The 15,936-nt window shown below is 31.9% G+C and overlaps 2 protein-coding genes across 9 annotated transcripts; one reads left to right on the forward strand and one right to left on the reverse strand.

The window, feature by feature from the left end:
- LOC137820314 (casein kinase 1-like protein HD16) lies at positions 1-7,558 on the forward strand. 7 transcript variants are annotated; one of them, XR_011082604.1, is made up of 18 exons: positions 5-762; positions 1,089-1,220; positions 1,314-1,387; positions 1,488-1,557; positions 1,639-1,694; positions 1,800-1,871; positions 2,256-2,350; positions 2,452-2,518; positions 2,600-2,729; positions 2,816-3,034; positions 3,132-3,274; positions 3,352-3,526; positions 3,681-3,771; positions 3,917-4,074; positions 4,176-4,364; positions 4,446-4,629; positions 5,441-5,642; positions 7,060-7,558. XR_011082604.1 is itself a non-coding variant. In XM_068624342.1 (16 exons), the coding sequence occupies exons 1-16, from the start codon at positions 370-372 to the stop codon at positions 4,503-4,505; spliced, it is 2,124 nt and encodes a 707-aa protein (XP_068480443.1). In that variant the 5' UTR covers positions 1-369; the 3' UTR covers positions 4,506-4,954. The 7 variants fall into 7 exon arrangements, 1 of the variants encoding a protein (XP_068480443.1); XR_011082600.1 differs by lacking the exon at positions 7,060-7,558 and adding an exon at positions 5,784-6,120 and having other exon boundaries at positions 4,446-4,811; XR_011082601.1 differs by lacking the exon at positions 7,060-7,558 and adding an exon at positions 5,812-6,120 and having other exon boundaries at positions 4,446-4,811.
- A 1,420-nt stretch (positions 7,559-8,978) lies between these two features.
- LOC137822078 (protein SAWADEE HOMEODOMAIN HOMOLOG 1-like) lies at positions 8,979-12,624 on the reverse strand. 2 transcript variants are annotated; one of them, XM_068626983.1, is made up of 9 exons: positions 12,440-12,624; positions 11,943-12,028; positions 11,804-11,849; positions 11,569-11,650; positions 11,053-11,113; positions 9,939-9,990; positions 9,668-9,802; positions 9,462-9,581; positions 8,979-9,378 (listed from the first exon to the last, which is right to left on the reverse strand). In XM_068626983.1, exons 1-9 carry the CDS (start codon positions 12,494-12,496, stop codon positions 9,334-9,336), a joined length of 684 nt encoding a protein of 227 aa, XP_068483084.1. In that variant the 5' UTR covers positions 12,497-12,624; the 3' UTR covers positions 8,979-9,333. The 2 variants fall into 2 exon arrangements, with proteins under 2 accessions (XP_068483084.1, XP_068483083.1); XM_068626982.1 differs by having other exon boundaries at positions 9,668-9,811.
- Between the last annotated feature and the right edge of the window lie 3,312 nt (positions 12,625-15,936).

The raw sequence follows: 15,936 nt of genomic DNA on the forward strand, positions 1-15,936 counted from the left end.
AAGTGTAACCATCTTTGGTACATAAGTGGCAATCTAACGAAGTGCAATCCCTATAAAATGCTTATTTTTTAAAAATTAGGAAAAATGAAATAACAAATCTCTATCCATGTTTATGTCTCTGTACCTGAAATCTAGAACTACAAAGAATCCTTTCATTTTTGTTTCCCTCCATAGATCTCTAAAATTTCTTCTCATCAAACCCTTTTGGGTTGATCCTATCTCCCTCTTTATTTATTCATCGTCCAATCCATTTTTTTTTTCGATTTTTTGCTACCATTTTTTTAACTAAATTTCATAATCTGCCCTGATCGATGATTCTGGAACCTTCATGAGTCTCCCTCTTCCTCATGGGCCTGCACCATCCTTACCATGCCTGAGCTGCGTACCCGAACACGCAGAAGCCGACTCGTAGACAACGCAAACGCGAACCCAATCATTCAGCCAACCTCGCCGGCGGCCGCCAGAGCTCGAAGGAGGAAGACATCCGCCGCGGCTGCCCTAAGCCGGAGGAATCGGAGAGAGAACAACGCGATCGCTGCCGCCAATGAAATCGTGAACGATTACGCCGGTGTTGTTCGCGAAGCCAGAAATAGAAATATAAATTTGGAAGACGAGTTAGGAGAGAAAGAGAATAACAATATTAAGGTTTCGGTTAGGGTTTTTGAAGAGGAAGACATGGATGAAGACGATAGCCGTGGCCGCAGCGCAGATAAGGCTCCCGGAGCTGAAGATGAAGGTGGCACTGCTCCTCTTCCGGAGAAGGTGATTTTAGTTTCACATCTTTTCTTTGTAGTTTGAGTTCTGAAAAATGTACGAGAGCATAACTTTATTTGTTCAATGTTCAACTTAGATGTCTTGTTTATCTTTGTTATTTTCTTTTCTGTTTTGGAACACTGAACATCTTACAACAGCTTGCATGCTAAATAGTCCTATTTTGCTGCTCTGAGCTCAAGTTTGGTTCTTAGATTTATTTTGTTATTGATGTTTCTAAGCTTTGGATGATTGAACTAAAAATGATAAACCAAGGGTATGGAATGATTTTTGTAGATGTTGAAAACTAATCTGTTGTGTATTTTTGTTTGCAACAGGTTCAAGTTGGTGGTTCTCCGTTGTATAGAATTGAGAGAAAACTTGGGAAGGGAGGATTTGGGCAAGTCTATGTTGGTCGGCGGATGGGAGTTGTGAATTCTGGCGAACGGACTGGTGCTGGTGCTGTTGAGGTATGGTGTTAGCATGTGAACTTTGATTTAAATTGTATTTGACTGATGCATATTTCATTTGTTGATATCCACGTGTTGCTCTAATGACTGTAGATAGCCTTAAAATTCGAGCATAGAAGCAGCAAGGGGTGCAATTATGGACCACCATATGAGTGGCAGGTTTACAAGTGAGTTGAACTTTTTTTCCGACGTGATGGAGTTGCTCTGCTATGGTTTCACTTTGTTATGGATATGAAGTGCTAACTATTCCGTGATTATATCTTGTAGTGTATTAGGCGGTAGTCATGGTGTACCACGAGTGCATTTCAAGGGACGACAAGGTGACTACTATATTATGGTATGTGCTCATGAATTTTTAATTGATGGGCGGAGGCTTCTGGTTGTCTCTAAATGTTTTATAACTACACTTTACATACAGGTCATGGATATGCTTGGCCCCAGTCTGTGGGATGTTTGGAATAACAACTCACACACGTGAGTATCTATGTGAAATATTGATGTGTAATTATTCTATTTTTCTTAATGTTAGAGCTTTTATTGAATAGCTAACTTTTGTTTCTTTTTACTTTTGGATTTCAGCATGTCTACTGAAATGGTTGCATGTATTGCAATTGAGGCTATCTCCATATTAGAGAAGATGCATTCTAGAGGGTGGTTATTCTTTTCCTGAATATGTTTATTTGTTTCTGGTTTTTGTTTTCATTAACAGGTTGGTTACAGTTCAGAATGCTTCTATACTGTGACCATATGTTATTGTTTTGCTGTTCTCTGTTTATCATGTTAGAAAAACATGGTCAATCATTTGTTGTTACCTTTTGGTGACATGATGATGGAGAAACATCTTATTTCTCTGATTGAGCAGCATTTATATTTATAAAATGATTTGGAAATATAAAATTTGGATCTGTTCTTACTTTTGATTAGGAATTTTGGATTTTATTTTATGTATGCTTGTGTTGTTTAACTAAATTGCATATTGAGTATATTGAACACATTTTGTTGCAAGAACATTTCATCATTCTGTCATTATTGCAGATATGTGCATGGTGATGTAAAGCCTGAGAATTTTTTGCTTGGACCCCCAGGAACTCCAGATGAAAAGAAGTTGTTTCTGGTTGATCTTGGATTAGGTAAGTACACTGGATTACCCTTGATATGTCCCTTGTCAATGAACATGTGTCAAATTTCTCATAATCTGGACTCATATCGCATTCCCAATTTATCTACCCAGCAACTAGGTGGCGTGATAGTTCGACTGGCCTTCATGTTGAATATGATCAACGTCCAGATGTTTTTAGGTAAATTATTTGTTAAATATCTATAAACCTTAGTCAACATGCAGGTATTGAATGATTTTGAGAGCAATATTCTTGCCACAGGGGCACAGTTCGTTATGCTAGTGTGCATGCTCATCTTGGTAGAACAGGTAGCAGGAGAGATGACTTAGAATCTCTTGCTTACACTCTTGTCTTCCTTCTTCGTGGTCGGCTTCCCTGGCAAGGATATCAGGTTATAACTATTTCAGATATAATCATTTTAGTACTGATTCCTGATGGTAAATAAAAATATGATTCTTATGAAACTTGTTGTTACAGGGAGAAAATAAAGGGTTTCTTGTCTGCAAAAAAAAGATGGCCACCTCTCCAGAAACTTTGTGTTGCTTTTGTCCTCAACCTTTCCGGCAGTTTGTTGAATATGTAGTGAATTTGAAGTTTGATGAAGAACCAAATTATGCAAAATATATATCCCTTTTTGATGGAATTGTGGGCCCAAATCCAGATATCAGACCAATAAACACCGAGGGTGCTCAGAAGGTACTTCATGCTATTATTACTTTATAGAGTTTACTATTTATTGTTTGCACTTTTAAAATCTGACTCGCACTACCCTTTTTGGGCTATTATTGTGTAGCTTATATGTCAGGTTGGACATAAGAGGGGGCGATTGACCATGGAAGAGGATGATGATGAACAACCAAAAAAGAAGGTTCGAATGGGAATGCCTGCTACACAATGGATTAGTGTTTACAATGCTCGTCGACCAATGAAGCAAAGGTTTTCTTCTGATGTTAATTATGTTTTTGCAAGCGATTTTAAAATGACAGAGCCTAAAGATATATCTTTTGGTGTAGGTATCATTATAATGTTGCTGATGTGCGGTTAGCCCAACACATTGATAAAGGGAATGAAGATGGTTTATTTATCAGCAGTGTGGCTTCTTGTACTAATCTTTGGGCACTCATTATGGATGCTGGCACTGGTTTCACTGCACAAGTTTATGAACTCTCCTCCTACTTTCTTCACAAGGTTGGCTATTTCATGTTTCAGCAGTGGCATTATTTTGATGCTGGCGATATCATAGTATTATGTTTGTAACTATATAGTTTTATCTGTATTATATTTTGCTATTTTTGTTTTGAACTTAATGTAAGTTGACAAATTCGTCTATCTGTTTTAATAGGAATGGATTATGGAACAGTGGGAAAATAATTATTACATTAGTGCCATAGCGGGAGCTCATAATGGAAGTTCATTGGTTGTAATGTCTAAAGGTTAACATCCCTGAAGTCATTATTCTGTGTATTGTGTATCTGGGATCGTACTAGCCTTGACTTTTGATGATCCCTTCTTTTGCACATTTTGACTGATTGTGCTTAAGCTGTATTCTTATTTTTATTGTTTGATTGATCCTTATAGGTACACAGTACGTACAGCAATCCTATAAAGTCAGTGATTCATTTCCGTTTAAGTGGATCAACAAAAAATGGAGAGAAGGATTTTATGTCACTGCTATGGCCACTGCTGGCACTAGATGGGCAATTGTTATGTCACGTGGAGCTGGTTATTCTGATCAGGTCCTGCATTTTAAAAACTCGTTTGTAATTAAGAATCCTTGTGGCATTGAAGAAATTCATCTGATTTTTATATATATTCTTCTCTCCATGCTTAATGTCAGGTTGTGGAACTTGATTTCTTGTATCCCAGTGAAGGTATTCATCGAAGGTGGGATAATGGTTATCGCATCACCTCAACTGCTGCAACATGGGACCAGGCTGCTCTTGTTCTTAGTGTTCCAAGAAGAAAACCAGCTGATGAAACTCAGGAGACACTACGCACATCTGCTTTTCCTAGTGCTCATATTAAGGTAAACAGTGCATTTTATTTTCCTTTATTCACTATCATTCTACGATCATACTTTTTGACATTTGATATTTTGTTTCTGCAGGATAAATGGGCAAAGAATCTCTATATTGCATCTATTTGTTATGGGAGAACAGTGTCATAACCTGATGAATTGAGATTGCTGGCTGAATTCTGACCACTGGCACAATCCTGCTTCCTCTTACTTCTAGTTGGGAACTGAAGATGCTCTCTGACCCCTTTTCTGAACAATGCAGTTCAGCATTAATGTATGCTAAACTTACTTTATGGTCACCATCACATATCATGATGCAAAACCTGTGCACTGTATTTCAGCTGTCAAAAATACTTGAGTTATGAGTAAAATTAGATTGTCAATTGGGAAGAGTCTTTTGATACAAAGTTTGTACAGATCTGAACAGTAATTACTATGTTGAAGGCATTTGCACAGGTTAGGCTTTTGTTTATTGATGATATTTAACAAATATGAACTAAGATTTTCCAGTGGGAACTGGACATTTAAGCTTTGCACCTTGTACTTGGCCCTCTTTATCCCAGTCACTTTTGACTTAAATCTACTTCTGGGCTTCTTCATGTCTGAATTTGACGAATTGAAAGTTGTATATTTTGGCAGTGGTTTGTAGTTGTTTGATCATTGTCATCATCATTATTATTATGGCTGCTGCTTTTTTTCTTTTTGTGATAGTTTACTCCCAACTCTGATTTGTGAGTACATCTATTGAAATTTAAATGGTATTAGTCTAACTGAAGTGAAGGATCCGGATGCTTTAGTTCCAATTTTTTTCAAGAAATATGTTTACTATTTTTCTGTTTTGCTTTGAAAATTGTTTTTGCACTATCAGTTTGCTACTTTTGAGAATACCTTACCGTTATGACTGTTTTTAATAAAGAAAGTTGTGGTTCCTACATTTTTAATCTATTTGATTGTTTTGAATGGAAGCTAAGTAAGCATTATCTCAGTTACTAGATGTTTCAAATATTTGCCATTTATTTGTGTCGGTAATGATGACTTGAAAATTTTACTTCTATTATTCTAATTACTTCTTTTGGTTTCCGAAGTATACATGATGGGCTTCTCCTGGTCAGTCGTTCTATATGACTAGGGGTGATCATTTTATTGTTCTAACAACAAACATTGCAAGGTGCACATTTGATTCTCTTGAGAATTTAGCTGTCATGGAAGCACATCTTGGAAGATAACTTCTGTACCTCTTCAATATTGATTTGTATATTTCCTGGGTTACTTGGACGTGTGAAGCAGGTAATTAATTCTGCTGCTATTATTATTCAACTTCTTATATTGTGCAGCTGAAAATTCATGTAGCTTGTTTAATATAGATATACTATATATGAATGAAACATTTAGTGTTCATCTGGCCTGGTTGCATTGGCTGTTTGTCAGGTTACTTCTCATTTTTCTTGCTCAATAGGAATTCAGGCTGTTTGGACCATATATTTAACTTCCATGGCTATCGGAACTTGCAGATTTTAGTTGGTCCTTGCAATGTCATGTTGCTGGAGCAACCTATATGATCAAGGAAATCAGAAGCTGTTCAAGGAACTGTTTTTTTTGGAACTATTTGCCTTATGTTATTCTCCTTTTGTTAATATTTGGATTTTCTTGGGGAATCTAGGGGGTGGCTTGAACTTTAAATTTATGTTCCAATAATATCAAAATGGCTGTATGTTGAATGTCACACTACTACAATTATTGAAGGTCTCAGAAATAGTTGTCACCATGAGATGTTTGGTTATGGGCTTTTTAAATTTTATTTTTTTTCTAATTGCTAATATAGATGTGATTTTCCGGGGTTAATTTGGTGTACAAGTGGTGGTACTCACATTTTTCATGCTGAATAGGAATTCAGGTTGTTTGGACCATATATTTAATTTCCAAGGCTATCGCATCTTGCATATTTTGGTTGGTCCTTGCAATGTTATGTTGCTGGAGCAACCTATATGGTCAAGGAAATCATAAGCTGTTCATGGAACTGGTTTATTTGGAACTATTTGCCGTATGTTATTCTCCTTTTTTTAGTTTTTGTCTTAGGGGGAATCTAGAGGGTGGCTTGAACTTTAAATTTATGTTCTAATAATATCAAAATTGTTGTATGTTGAATGTCACTACTACAATTATTGAAGGTCTAGAAGAGAAATAGTTGTGTCACCATGAGATGTTTGGTTATGGACTTTTTAAAATTAAAAGTTTCTCTAATTGCTTATATAGACGTGATTTTCTGGGTTATTTTTGGTGTACAATGGTGGTACTCAGGTTAGAACCTATGATTTTCTATATGCTACCCAGCCCTACCACTCGGCTGGCCCTGGTGCGTTATTTCTCGCATCCTTTTCATTAAAAAATGGTATACTTTTAGTAATTTTACGAGCTTTTCTCCTAAAGTTATGTGATCTGTCATCTGTTTCTAAGTGAAGGAATAGTCCATAAAAGGTTAGGCTGAGTGTAAGAGTGTCCTTTAAGTGTTGACTTTTGGAAACTGATAAAATGGAGAGCCTCCCTCCCCCAATTTGCTTTTCTTTTCCCAAATGCAATATTTTAAGAAATGTTGATGTAATAATTAACTACACAGCAGTATGAAACATTATCATGTTCTAGATTCGGAACCATTGTTATCGATTGACAATATGAATATGACAATATGATGGTTTGTTTGTAATAGTTATTCGGGATGATGCAATGGTATCCACTAAACTGAGTCAGCTGTCTTGCCTTGATGGTGACTGTGGAACATATTGACGAGTGTCCCGTGGGGGAAGGAATTCCTTAGTTTATGTCTATGGACTACACATAAGCCATATTTATTATATGCTTTTTATATGGTAAAGTCATTTCATGTTGAGTGTCTATTTGATTAGGTGTTCCCCGGGTATTCAACAAAGTGAAAATGCAAAAGTCCGAATTCATACCACTTTGATTCAGATATCGGAAAAGCGGTGAATTATTGTGGTATGGAGGGTGTGAAGTTGGGGATCTATTGCCTGCTCTGTTTTGTTGTTGCTTTTTAAAGCGAATCATTGTATTTTGGAGGATAAAGTGTGTATTGTTAGGTAATTAGTAGTTAAGGGTGTGATAATGATATGGATAATGTATAATAAATTTTGTAGTTAACTATAAACTAAAATTGATGAGTAAATAGTGTGCTTTTGTTTTTTGTAGTATTCTTTTAATGTTTGCCTATTTTGAATCTTGCATGGAATAGGCCATGCCATGGTTTCAACCAATTCAAGCAGCCATAACCTTCAAAAAAGAACGGGTCACCTAATATATTCCTTTCGAGTAATGACTTGCCTGTGTGAAGAAAGTAACTTAAGGTCCAATTCTTCAGAAACTATTTTTCTCTGAGGATAATTATTATTTTTCACATAATTGAGTTACATAAATTTGTTTTCTAAAAAATTGGAATAATATTTTGATAAAATGCCTAGCATAATCTTTTTACTAAAAAAAACTTTCTGCTTTAAGTAACTATTGTTTTAATCACTTAAAATAGTTTTATGGTTTCATAAGCTGTTACAAAATTAAATTTTCAAGTGTTCTTTTCTGTATAATCAAAATGCGAACATGAAGTTGGAGGAGCTGTGCTTATGATGGTAATAAAAAAATTGAAAGAAACTGACATTAATGATTTTTTTGTTTCCAAGTATGAGGAGGGGGAGGGAAAGATTGAGTGAGTGTTTTTTTGTTTGTTTGAATGATTTTGAGAGTGAAGATGTGAATACCGAAGATAGTGGAAGTCTTTTTTATTTTTTATACAAATGTAGAGATTTTTAATGATTTATGTGAGATTTGTATTGTACTCAAATATTCTAGTGGATATTTTATTACAATTTATAAAATTAAATATTATATGAATTTATTTAATAATTTTAAAAATATTTAATAATACTATAATAACAACATATAATTATAAATAATAAAATTATAATATTAATAAATATATAATTATATAATTATATAAAATAATAAATAAATATTATTTTCATAAAATTTAACATTTAATAAATTTATTTAAATTTAACAAAAAATATATTTTTTAATTTTTTAAAAAAATATAAAGAATTATGAATATTATATATTAAAAAAAATTAATTGAGTCAAATCTACATAAAAAAATCATAATTTATTATTTAAATTTTTTTATAATAAAGATAAATTTATAAAGTAACAAATAATTTATTCTCTCCATATCTTTCAATCCAATTAACTTACATATCATTGACTCCTATATCATTCACTCCTCACAGATCCCTCCTCAATCCAAATACAATATAACTTGTATTTTGTAGGTTACTTTAATCTTAAAAATTCTTAAAATAAAATCAAAGACTAAGGTGTATATAAATGTATTAATAATGTTTTCCTCCTCCCACATGTAAGATCAACCTTTTGACCAAACCTATAAAATCAAGAGTATTAGAACATCTCATTATTTGTATATTTCTCTCTCAGGGTAAGTGATTAAAACCGACTGACAAATCAACCACACTGTCTTATTGAGAAGCTTCATTTCTTAATTTATTTATATAGCCCACATTTTATCAAATTTACTAATTCTTCTCCTGATGCATAGAACCTTAATTCTACTCATTCAACCTTAATCATTTTCTCATATCATTAAATTCCAAAAACATAACAATAATAATACCTATCTTACGCACCATAATGAAAAGAAAAACATCTGTTCAACAATTGAGTCACCGTAAGTGTGCATAATTGAAGCATAGTTGAAGCTTACTCGTCTTTTGACTGCCCACTGCCCTTTATCTACTAGTAATGATAAGCAAAAAAAGAACAAATTGACTATAACCATTTTCAATATGTTTCCCACTAAAACTCCATGTCAAGTGCTAGCTGCTTCCTACTGCACCCAGGTTGTTTGATAAATGCCTGAAAACTCACCTGGGACGTCAAAAATAATTCATTCCAAATACACCTAAGATTTTGCTCTGCGGCAAAGTCTTCTCAATCGAACCTTTTCCTGGAAATGATAAACATAGCATCAAATACTTGTAAATTACACTCGGAAATGTTAACACATCCAATTGCAGAAATGTTATTCACCTCACTGTTGTCATGGTCATATCTTATTAAGATGAGACACCTGCAACCTCTGATATCATGCATTCTCCTTTGGATCTCTACAATCTGAGCATCATAGTAAATTGCTTGATCTCTCCTCTCCTAAATTTCAATTGGAACTGTCAAGTTAAATACAGTTACAGTGATGCACTAACAAAACTTCAGCGAGGATATTCAGCCTAATTCACCTGGAAGCACAGGACAGAGTCTCCAACGTTCAGATTCGAACACTCTGTGTTTTCCAATGGGATAGAGCGTTGGCGAACTGAACTTCTAATATTGATCCACTCATCTTCCTCAGCTCCAAATCCAACAAATCTGACCTGGACTTCCTTTAACAAAAGGCAAGAGTGTCTCAGATGGAAAAATTTAGTACACTCTATGGGGATAAACAATTTATCAATCCATTAACAATTCTTATAACACAAAGGGATCAACATCATGATTGTTGAAACTTACAGCTTCCCCTGTGCTAAGAAATCTGTGAGCAAGAAATGCCTCAACATCATACCTGCAATTACACAGTATTTAGAAATTACATAATTGATCAGACAGTTATGCTTAATATAATGTCCTTCTGAGTTACAATTGACAGCAGATCAGTAAAATTTATGAGAGTCAATCATTATTTTTTTCAAAAACAGAAAGTGAAAGAGAGAAGGAAAAGTGCGGTTCGACCAAAAGGAAAAAATAAACTACCCAGAATATTTCAGCAGGGAAAGAATAATAGAGACCAAGCCCCATGATTAATATGTTAACCATTATAGTAGTATGGTATAGATGGATAAACTTTTAAATATCCTTCCCTAGAAGCATTAAAAGAAAGCAGTTAGCGTAGAATTTCATAAATTGATGAAAGACGGGACTGTCCAGGTACATGTTTGTGTGTGAAAGAAAACCTTTAAATAATCCATCTGGATCAATCCACAAGCAACCACAAAACTGTCTCTTTATTAAAAAGAGGAAAAAAAATTGTGTTAGAACTTTGAAGAAGGAAAATAATAGGATTATATAGATACAAGAGCCTCCTGATTTAAGAAAATCTATAAGGGAACTCCTATACAAGTTAATAGAATGGAGCAAATGCAAAAAGAAAGATGTCAACAAGTTTAGCCACATACAAAAACAATTCATGGCACACAAAATGTGTCTTTCCATGTTAATAATAACGGCAATAGTTAATTAATAGTAAGATAGTCAGAAGAGATATTGGTGCGTCCATATTTAAATTAGTTTTTCCATTCCACTATCACTGAGATGTGAGTATGATCTAAGAAGAACTAGAGGTTTATTCCATAATTGAAGACTTCAAGCAACATGGAATGCATATCAAGGGACACGGGTATATAATAAATATCAACAATTGAAGGACCTACAAAATAACCGTGCCAATAAGCATTATAATCCATATGTGGGTTTATAATGGTGGAAAGATGTGCATGAAGTTTTCTTCAATGCTTCCGAAAGGTATATATGGAAACCTTTCATTCAGTGACATTAAAATTTAAAATAATTCATAAACACATGTGACTAAGAGAATTTAAGCTAGCTGCAATAATCTGCATATGCTTACCATGCCCCGTCTTTTGATGATCTTGCTTCGAATTCTAACTCTGATGGGTCTTGCATAACTTCTGTAAAGCAATCAATTCAGGTACGGTCTCACCAGATAAACTCATTTTATTAGGAGTTTCCTAAGATATATCAACAAATACCAAGTGTAGCAGCTAATTATACCAAAAAGGAGAAGGAAAAAAGAAAGTGAAAAAGAACTTATGGAGGAAATGTTATTATCAGTTTCATTTTCCCTTCATTACTGCCGAGTTACTTCATCACCTTCAGTTTCATATTTTGTTCAACCAAACATGTCCTAATAAAATAAAGCAGCGTAAAAGCCATAACTTCTGACACTACAATTATATAAAATAATTCAAAGTTTGATGACTATTTGCATACTTGAAGGCAGCATAGACACTGGAGGCATCACACATATAATAGGAATCATCTAATCTTGATCACTTGAATGCTTGAAGGCAGCATAACTACTACTGACTATGTTAAGAACCATAAGGTCCACCATAAGACTCACCTTCCATACATCTAGGAATCATCAACTCACTGTTAGGGACTTGTGGTAAGTCTTGGAGCCTTGCCTGAAACCAACCTTCAATCTAGAATTTTCCCCAAATAAAGGATCAATTAAAAACTACTTCAAAAAAACACAAAAACAAACAAGTTCTAAGTACAAAAAACAGCAGTATTCAAGGACATGTACAGGACATTAAGTAAATAAAATATATTATTTAGTAAAAAAGAACATTAACCTCTGTCCATTTTATGACAGGCTTCCCAGCACGACCAGTGGAACGACTGCATCAACATTACACTCCAACACTTCTCAGTGACAATACTTCATTTCTTACTAGAAAAGAGAGAAAAAAAATATTGAAAAGTAAAACTCACTTGAAACTTCCAGCCAGTTTTTGGTAAAATTCTCTGCCCAATGATACCCCTTTAGGTTCCTTCAAGAAATTCTCCATTTTCTCAATCTGTTAGCCAGAGCACAGCAAGTTCAAATCATTAACAGGACATGCTAAAACACACCCTCTAACACTCTATATAACCAAGGTTTAAAAAAGAAGTTCCTAATCAAGGTTTTTAGACTGTCTTGGTGGTATTTGTCTACAATTTTCAGTAACAACAAGAAACATGATAATAACAGTACAAGGTATCAGTTCACTACTCACTGACTCCATACAAATCCTAAAGACATGATATGACATTTTTTAACCAATACATCCTGCAATACAATCTTTATAATTATAGTCAAACTAAACTCATTCCAAACAGACTAACTATGACATTTAAAAGTGGTAATTTTTTAAGGAAAGACATAGAAAAAGTTCATGAATAAAAATAGAACAATTATAATAATTATAACTATAATAATATAATAGTACCTCCGCATTTGTAAATCCAGAAAAGACCTCTCGGTTCCGAGGACGCAAGCGGTCCATGAACTCAAATTCGTCTCTTTCAATCAAAAATCAAAATTCTATAGATTAAATTTCTTTCTCGGCTAGGAACCTAAAATGGAGTGAAACCCTAGCAACTTTTCTCTCTCTATTTTGTTTGGGGGGGAAATGAGTTTTAATGATTTCTTGTTGTTTAAATAAGTGGGAAAAAACTCTATATTTCTTTAAAATAAAATTAATAATAATAATAATAATATTGACATAAATTATTAATGTTTTATAATATATTATGTTATTGAAATATAGGAGTGATGTAAAAGATGCTAATGTATAACTAATTTTAGTATTTAGATCATTTATTTTTATTTCTTATAATTTTAAAATATAATTAACTTTAAAATAAGAATATATGAATTGTATAAAAAAAAATAGATCATAAAGAAATATAATTATTATTAAAAAAATAAAGAATTTGAAATTGCTTCTATATGTCTTATAATAAATATGTTTATTTTTATATTATTAAATAAATATTTCAAATATATAAATTTTATTTTTATTTAAATAAGTATTTTCAGTACATAAACAACATCATAATTAAAATTCAAAAGATATAAAAATATATAATTATTTTGTATTAGATACATTATTTAAAAATATTAGAGATTAGGAATATGGGTGAAAATAAATTAGTTTTTTATAGATAATATTTTCACTGAAAAAAATTATTGAGCCTTATTTTATGTATTTATTATATACATTATTTTATGTATTTATTATACACATAGTTATCTATCTTACCTTCATAGTAATAAACCTAGTTGTTCTAGATAATTCTAAATAGGTGTTTAAGAATTATATAATTTTTTTGTAGTTTTATCTATTTATACATTTTATCAATTCATTGAGACAATGACTAATATTATGTGTCATAATCTAAATGTAACTGATTTATATGGCACACGTTCAAAATCGAACATTTGTTGCTTTTACATCATTATTCAAACAACATATGTAAAGTGTATAATTATTGTATTAAATATTTAATTTTATATTTGAATAAAAAAATTAAAAGTTGTAAGAAGATCTTCTTTTTTTTCAAGTAACTCACTGTTCTATTTCTATTATAAAATGACAATATTTCATTGCTTATTGAACTAGTAATGATTAGTGTGTAGTATTTAGAAAACTCTTTCAATAATTTAATACTATTTGAGAAAATGAAAAATTAGAATATGATAACTTTTTTAATAAAATGTGTTTTTTAAAGAATTACCCTTAACAATGTTGTGATTCATTTACTTACTCTTCTCACCCAATTATTTAAGTAGTGGGTTGGTAATTTGTTTTCAATCCTCACAACAAAGAGAGAAGACTTTTTTTTTATTGATACATTTGTTTTTTTTTTTAAATTACAGAGTAATAAAGAGTATTTATTTATCTATATATATGTATAGAGTAAATGAATAATATGTTTATTTTTTTTTTACTGACTTATCACATTTTTTTAAAAGTATTCAAGTATTTACAAAAGGAAAAAAAAAACACTGATGAAAAGTAAAATGTAAAATGATTAAAAGTAACAAAGAAATTGGACTGGATTGACTCAGTGCTCAGATCTCGGTGTATGGTATAGGCAGGTCAGCTTGACTGTTGAGTCAGTAAAGTGGGTCATATGATTGGACCCAGTTTGGTTAGTAAACTCGGTGTGACATAATTTAACATTTTTATACAGTTACTAGTAAAGAGTATTTTTTAACCTAGGGTACATATAATACATATGGTGTCTAGGTCAAGTAAATATTTCTTTTAACTTAGGTACATGTGTCCTAGGGCACATAGTGGTTAAGTTGCATGCATGACAAAGATAATATTGCATCATGGGTAGGGTGTCCATGTAAGCAGAATATTCTCCTGAAGTTGGCGCATAAGGTGGTGTCCTGCTGATAGGTGAGAGTTCTATTATTATTTTATGTTCTCCTTAGAGATAATATTCTTCTCTGTTGTAGTACCTTGAGAGAAGAAGCCCATAAACAGAATGCTTTCCTGTTGAGTGTGCTTTCAGTTGAGAATAGATTCTCATGAGAGAAAGTTGTTACAAGAGATAAGTTATAAAAGGGGTTTGAGACCCCAAGTGAAGGTACGTTGTTTCGGAGACTGGAACTGAATACTTCTTAAATTTTAGTAAGCCCTTATTGACTTCTTTGAAGTATAATCAACATGTAGGACCCATCTGTTTCAACGGATACACGTTATAGAACAACAAGAGATAAACACAGATTCCTGAAAAAACTAACTAGTACTTGTCACTAGAGTCAACATCAATAGACAAATAGGTCAACCGACAAAAACAGAAACAAATGGCTTTAATAGATTGAAGATACTTTTAAGCCACAGTCAAATATTCAGTTGTTTGAAAATGCATTTGATTGACTTGATAACACCATATAGAGCTTTAAGGACCTCAATTACTTGACTCTCCTACATGATATAATTTTAATTTTAATATTAATTTAGCTTAAATTATTTTAAATTAAATTTAAATATTAATTATAATGTTAATTAAAACTAATTTATTAATTAAAATTTAACCTTATTAATTTTAATTTAATTAAAATTATAATATAGATTTTGTGAACATTACATTTCGCTAATGTTAATTTAATTAATTTAACTTTTTTACCCATCTTTCCAAATTTAATTTTGAAAAATAATTTAATTAAAATTAATTAACTAAAATTATAATATTGATTATAACTTTATTTAAACAAAATTTCAATCTCATTTATAATATCAATTATAATCTTAATTTAATACTAATATTAATTTAACATTAAATTCTAATCTTAATTTAATATTAAATTTAAATCATAATTAATCTTAATTGAAAGTTTAACTAAAATACTAAGCATAATTATAATATTAATCTTAAATTCGGAACTAAAAATCATCTTAGTTTAACTAAATATATATATAAATATCTGCAAAAAAAAATAATTTAAATAACTTAGAATAGTGTCGTTGTCTTCTGGAGTGACGACAGCTGAGGTTTGCAAGACCACTAAGGATGGAGTTGTTTTGGTAAATAAGGACAGAATCAAGTGTGACCAATTCTTTTATTCATTGTTTATCTTAATTTTAATTTCTTAAAAGTTTTATTGGTTACACTTTATTGTGTTTCTGACTCAATCTTTTTTACTGCACCAATCCTGAAAGTTTGAAATTCTTCAAAAGTGACAAAACTAGCTAATTTTTCTTTTTTTGTTACTATTTTAAATAATCTTTTGAAAACTTACAATTGTAATAGTAGCCGCTATACATGAATGTACATCAATATATGTTTGAGACAGTTTGTAATTCTTAATCACATTTCTATATATAATTATGTTTGATCAAAAGAAAGATACAAAGTTAATTAAAAAATCATAGAGAGAATTAAAAAAAAATTGGTGAAATGATGATTTTATGAAACTAATAATATA

Source organism: Phaseolus vulgaris, chromosome 9 (genome assembly GCF_000499845.2).
Source record: "Phaseolus vulgaris cultivar G19833 chromosome 9, P. vulgaris v2.0, whole genome shotgun sequence".
Classification (NCBI taxonomy): Eukaryota; Viridiplantae; Streptophyta; class Magnoliopsida; order Fabales; family Fabaceae; genus Phaseolus; species Phaseolus vulgaris.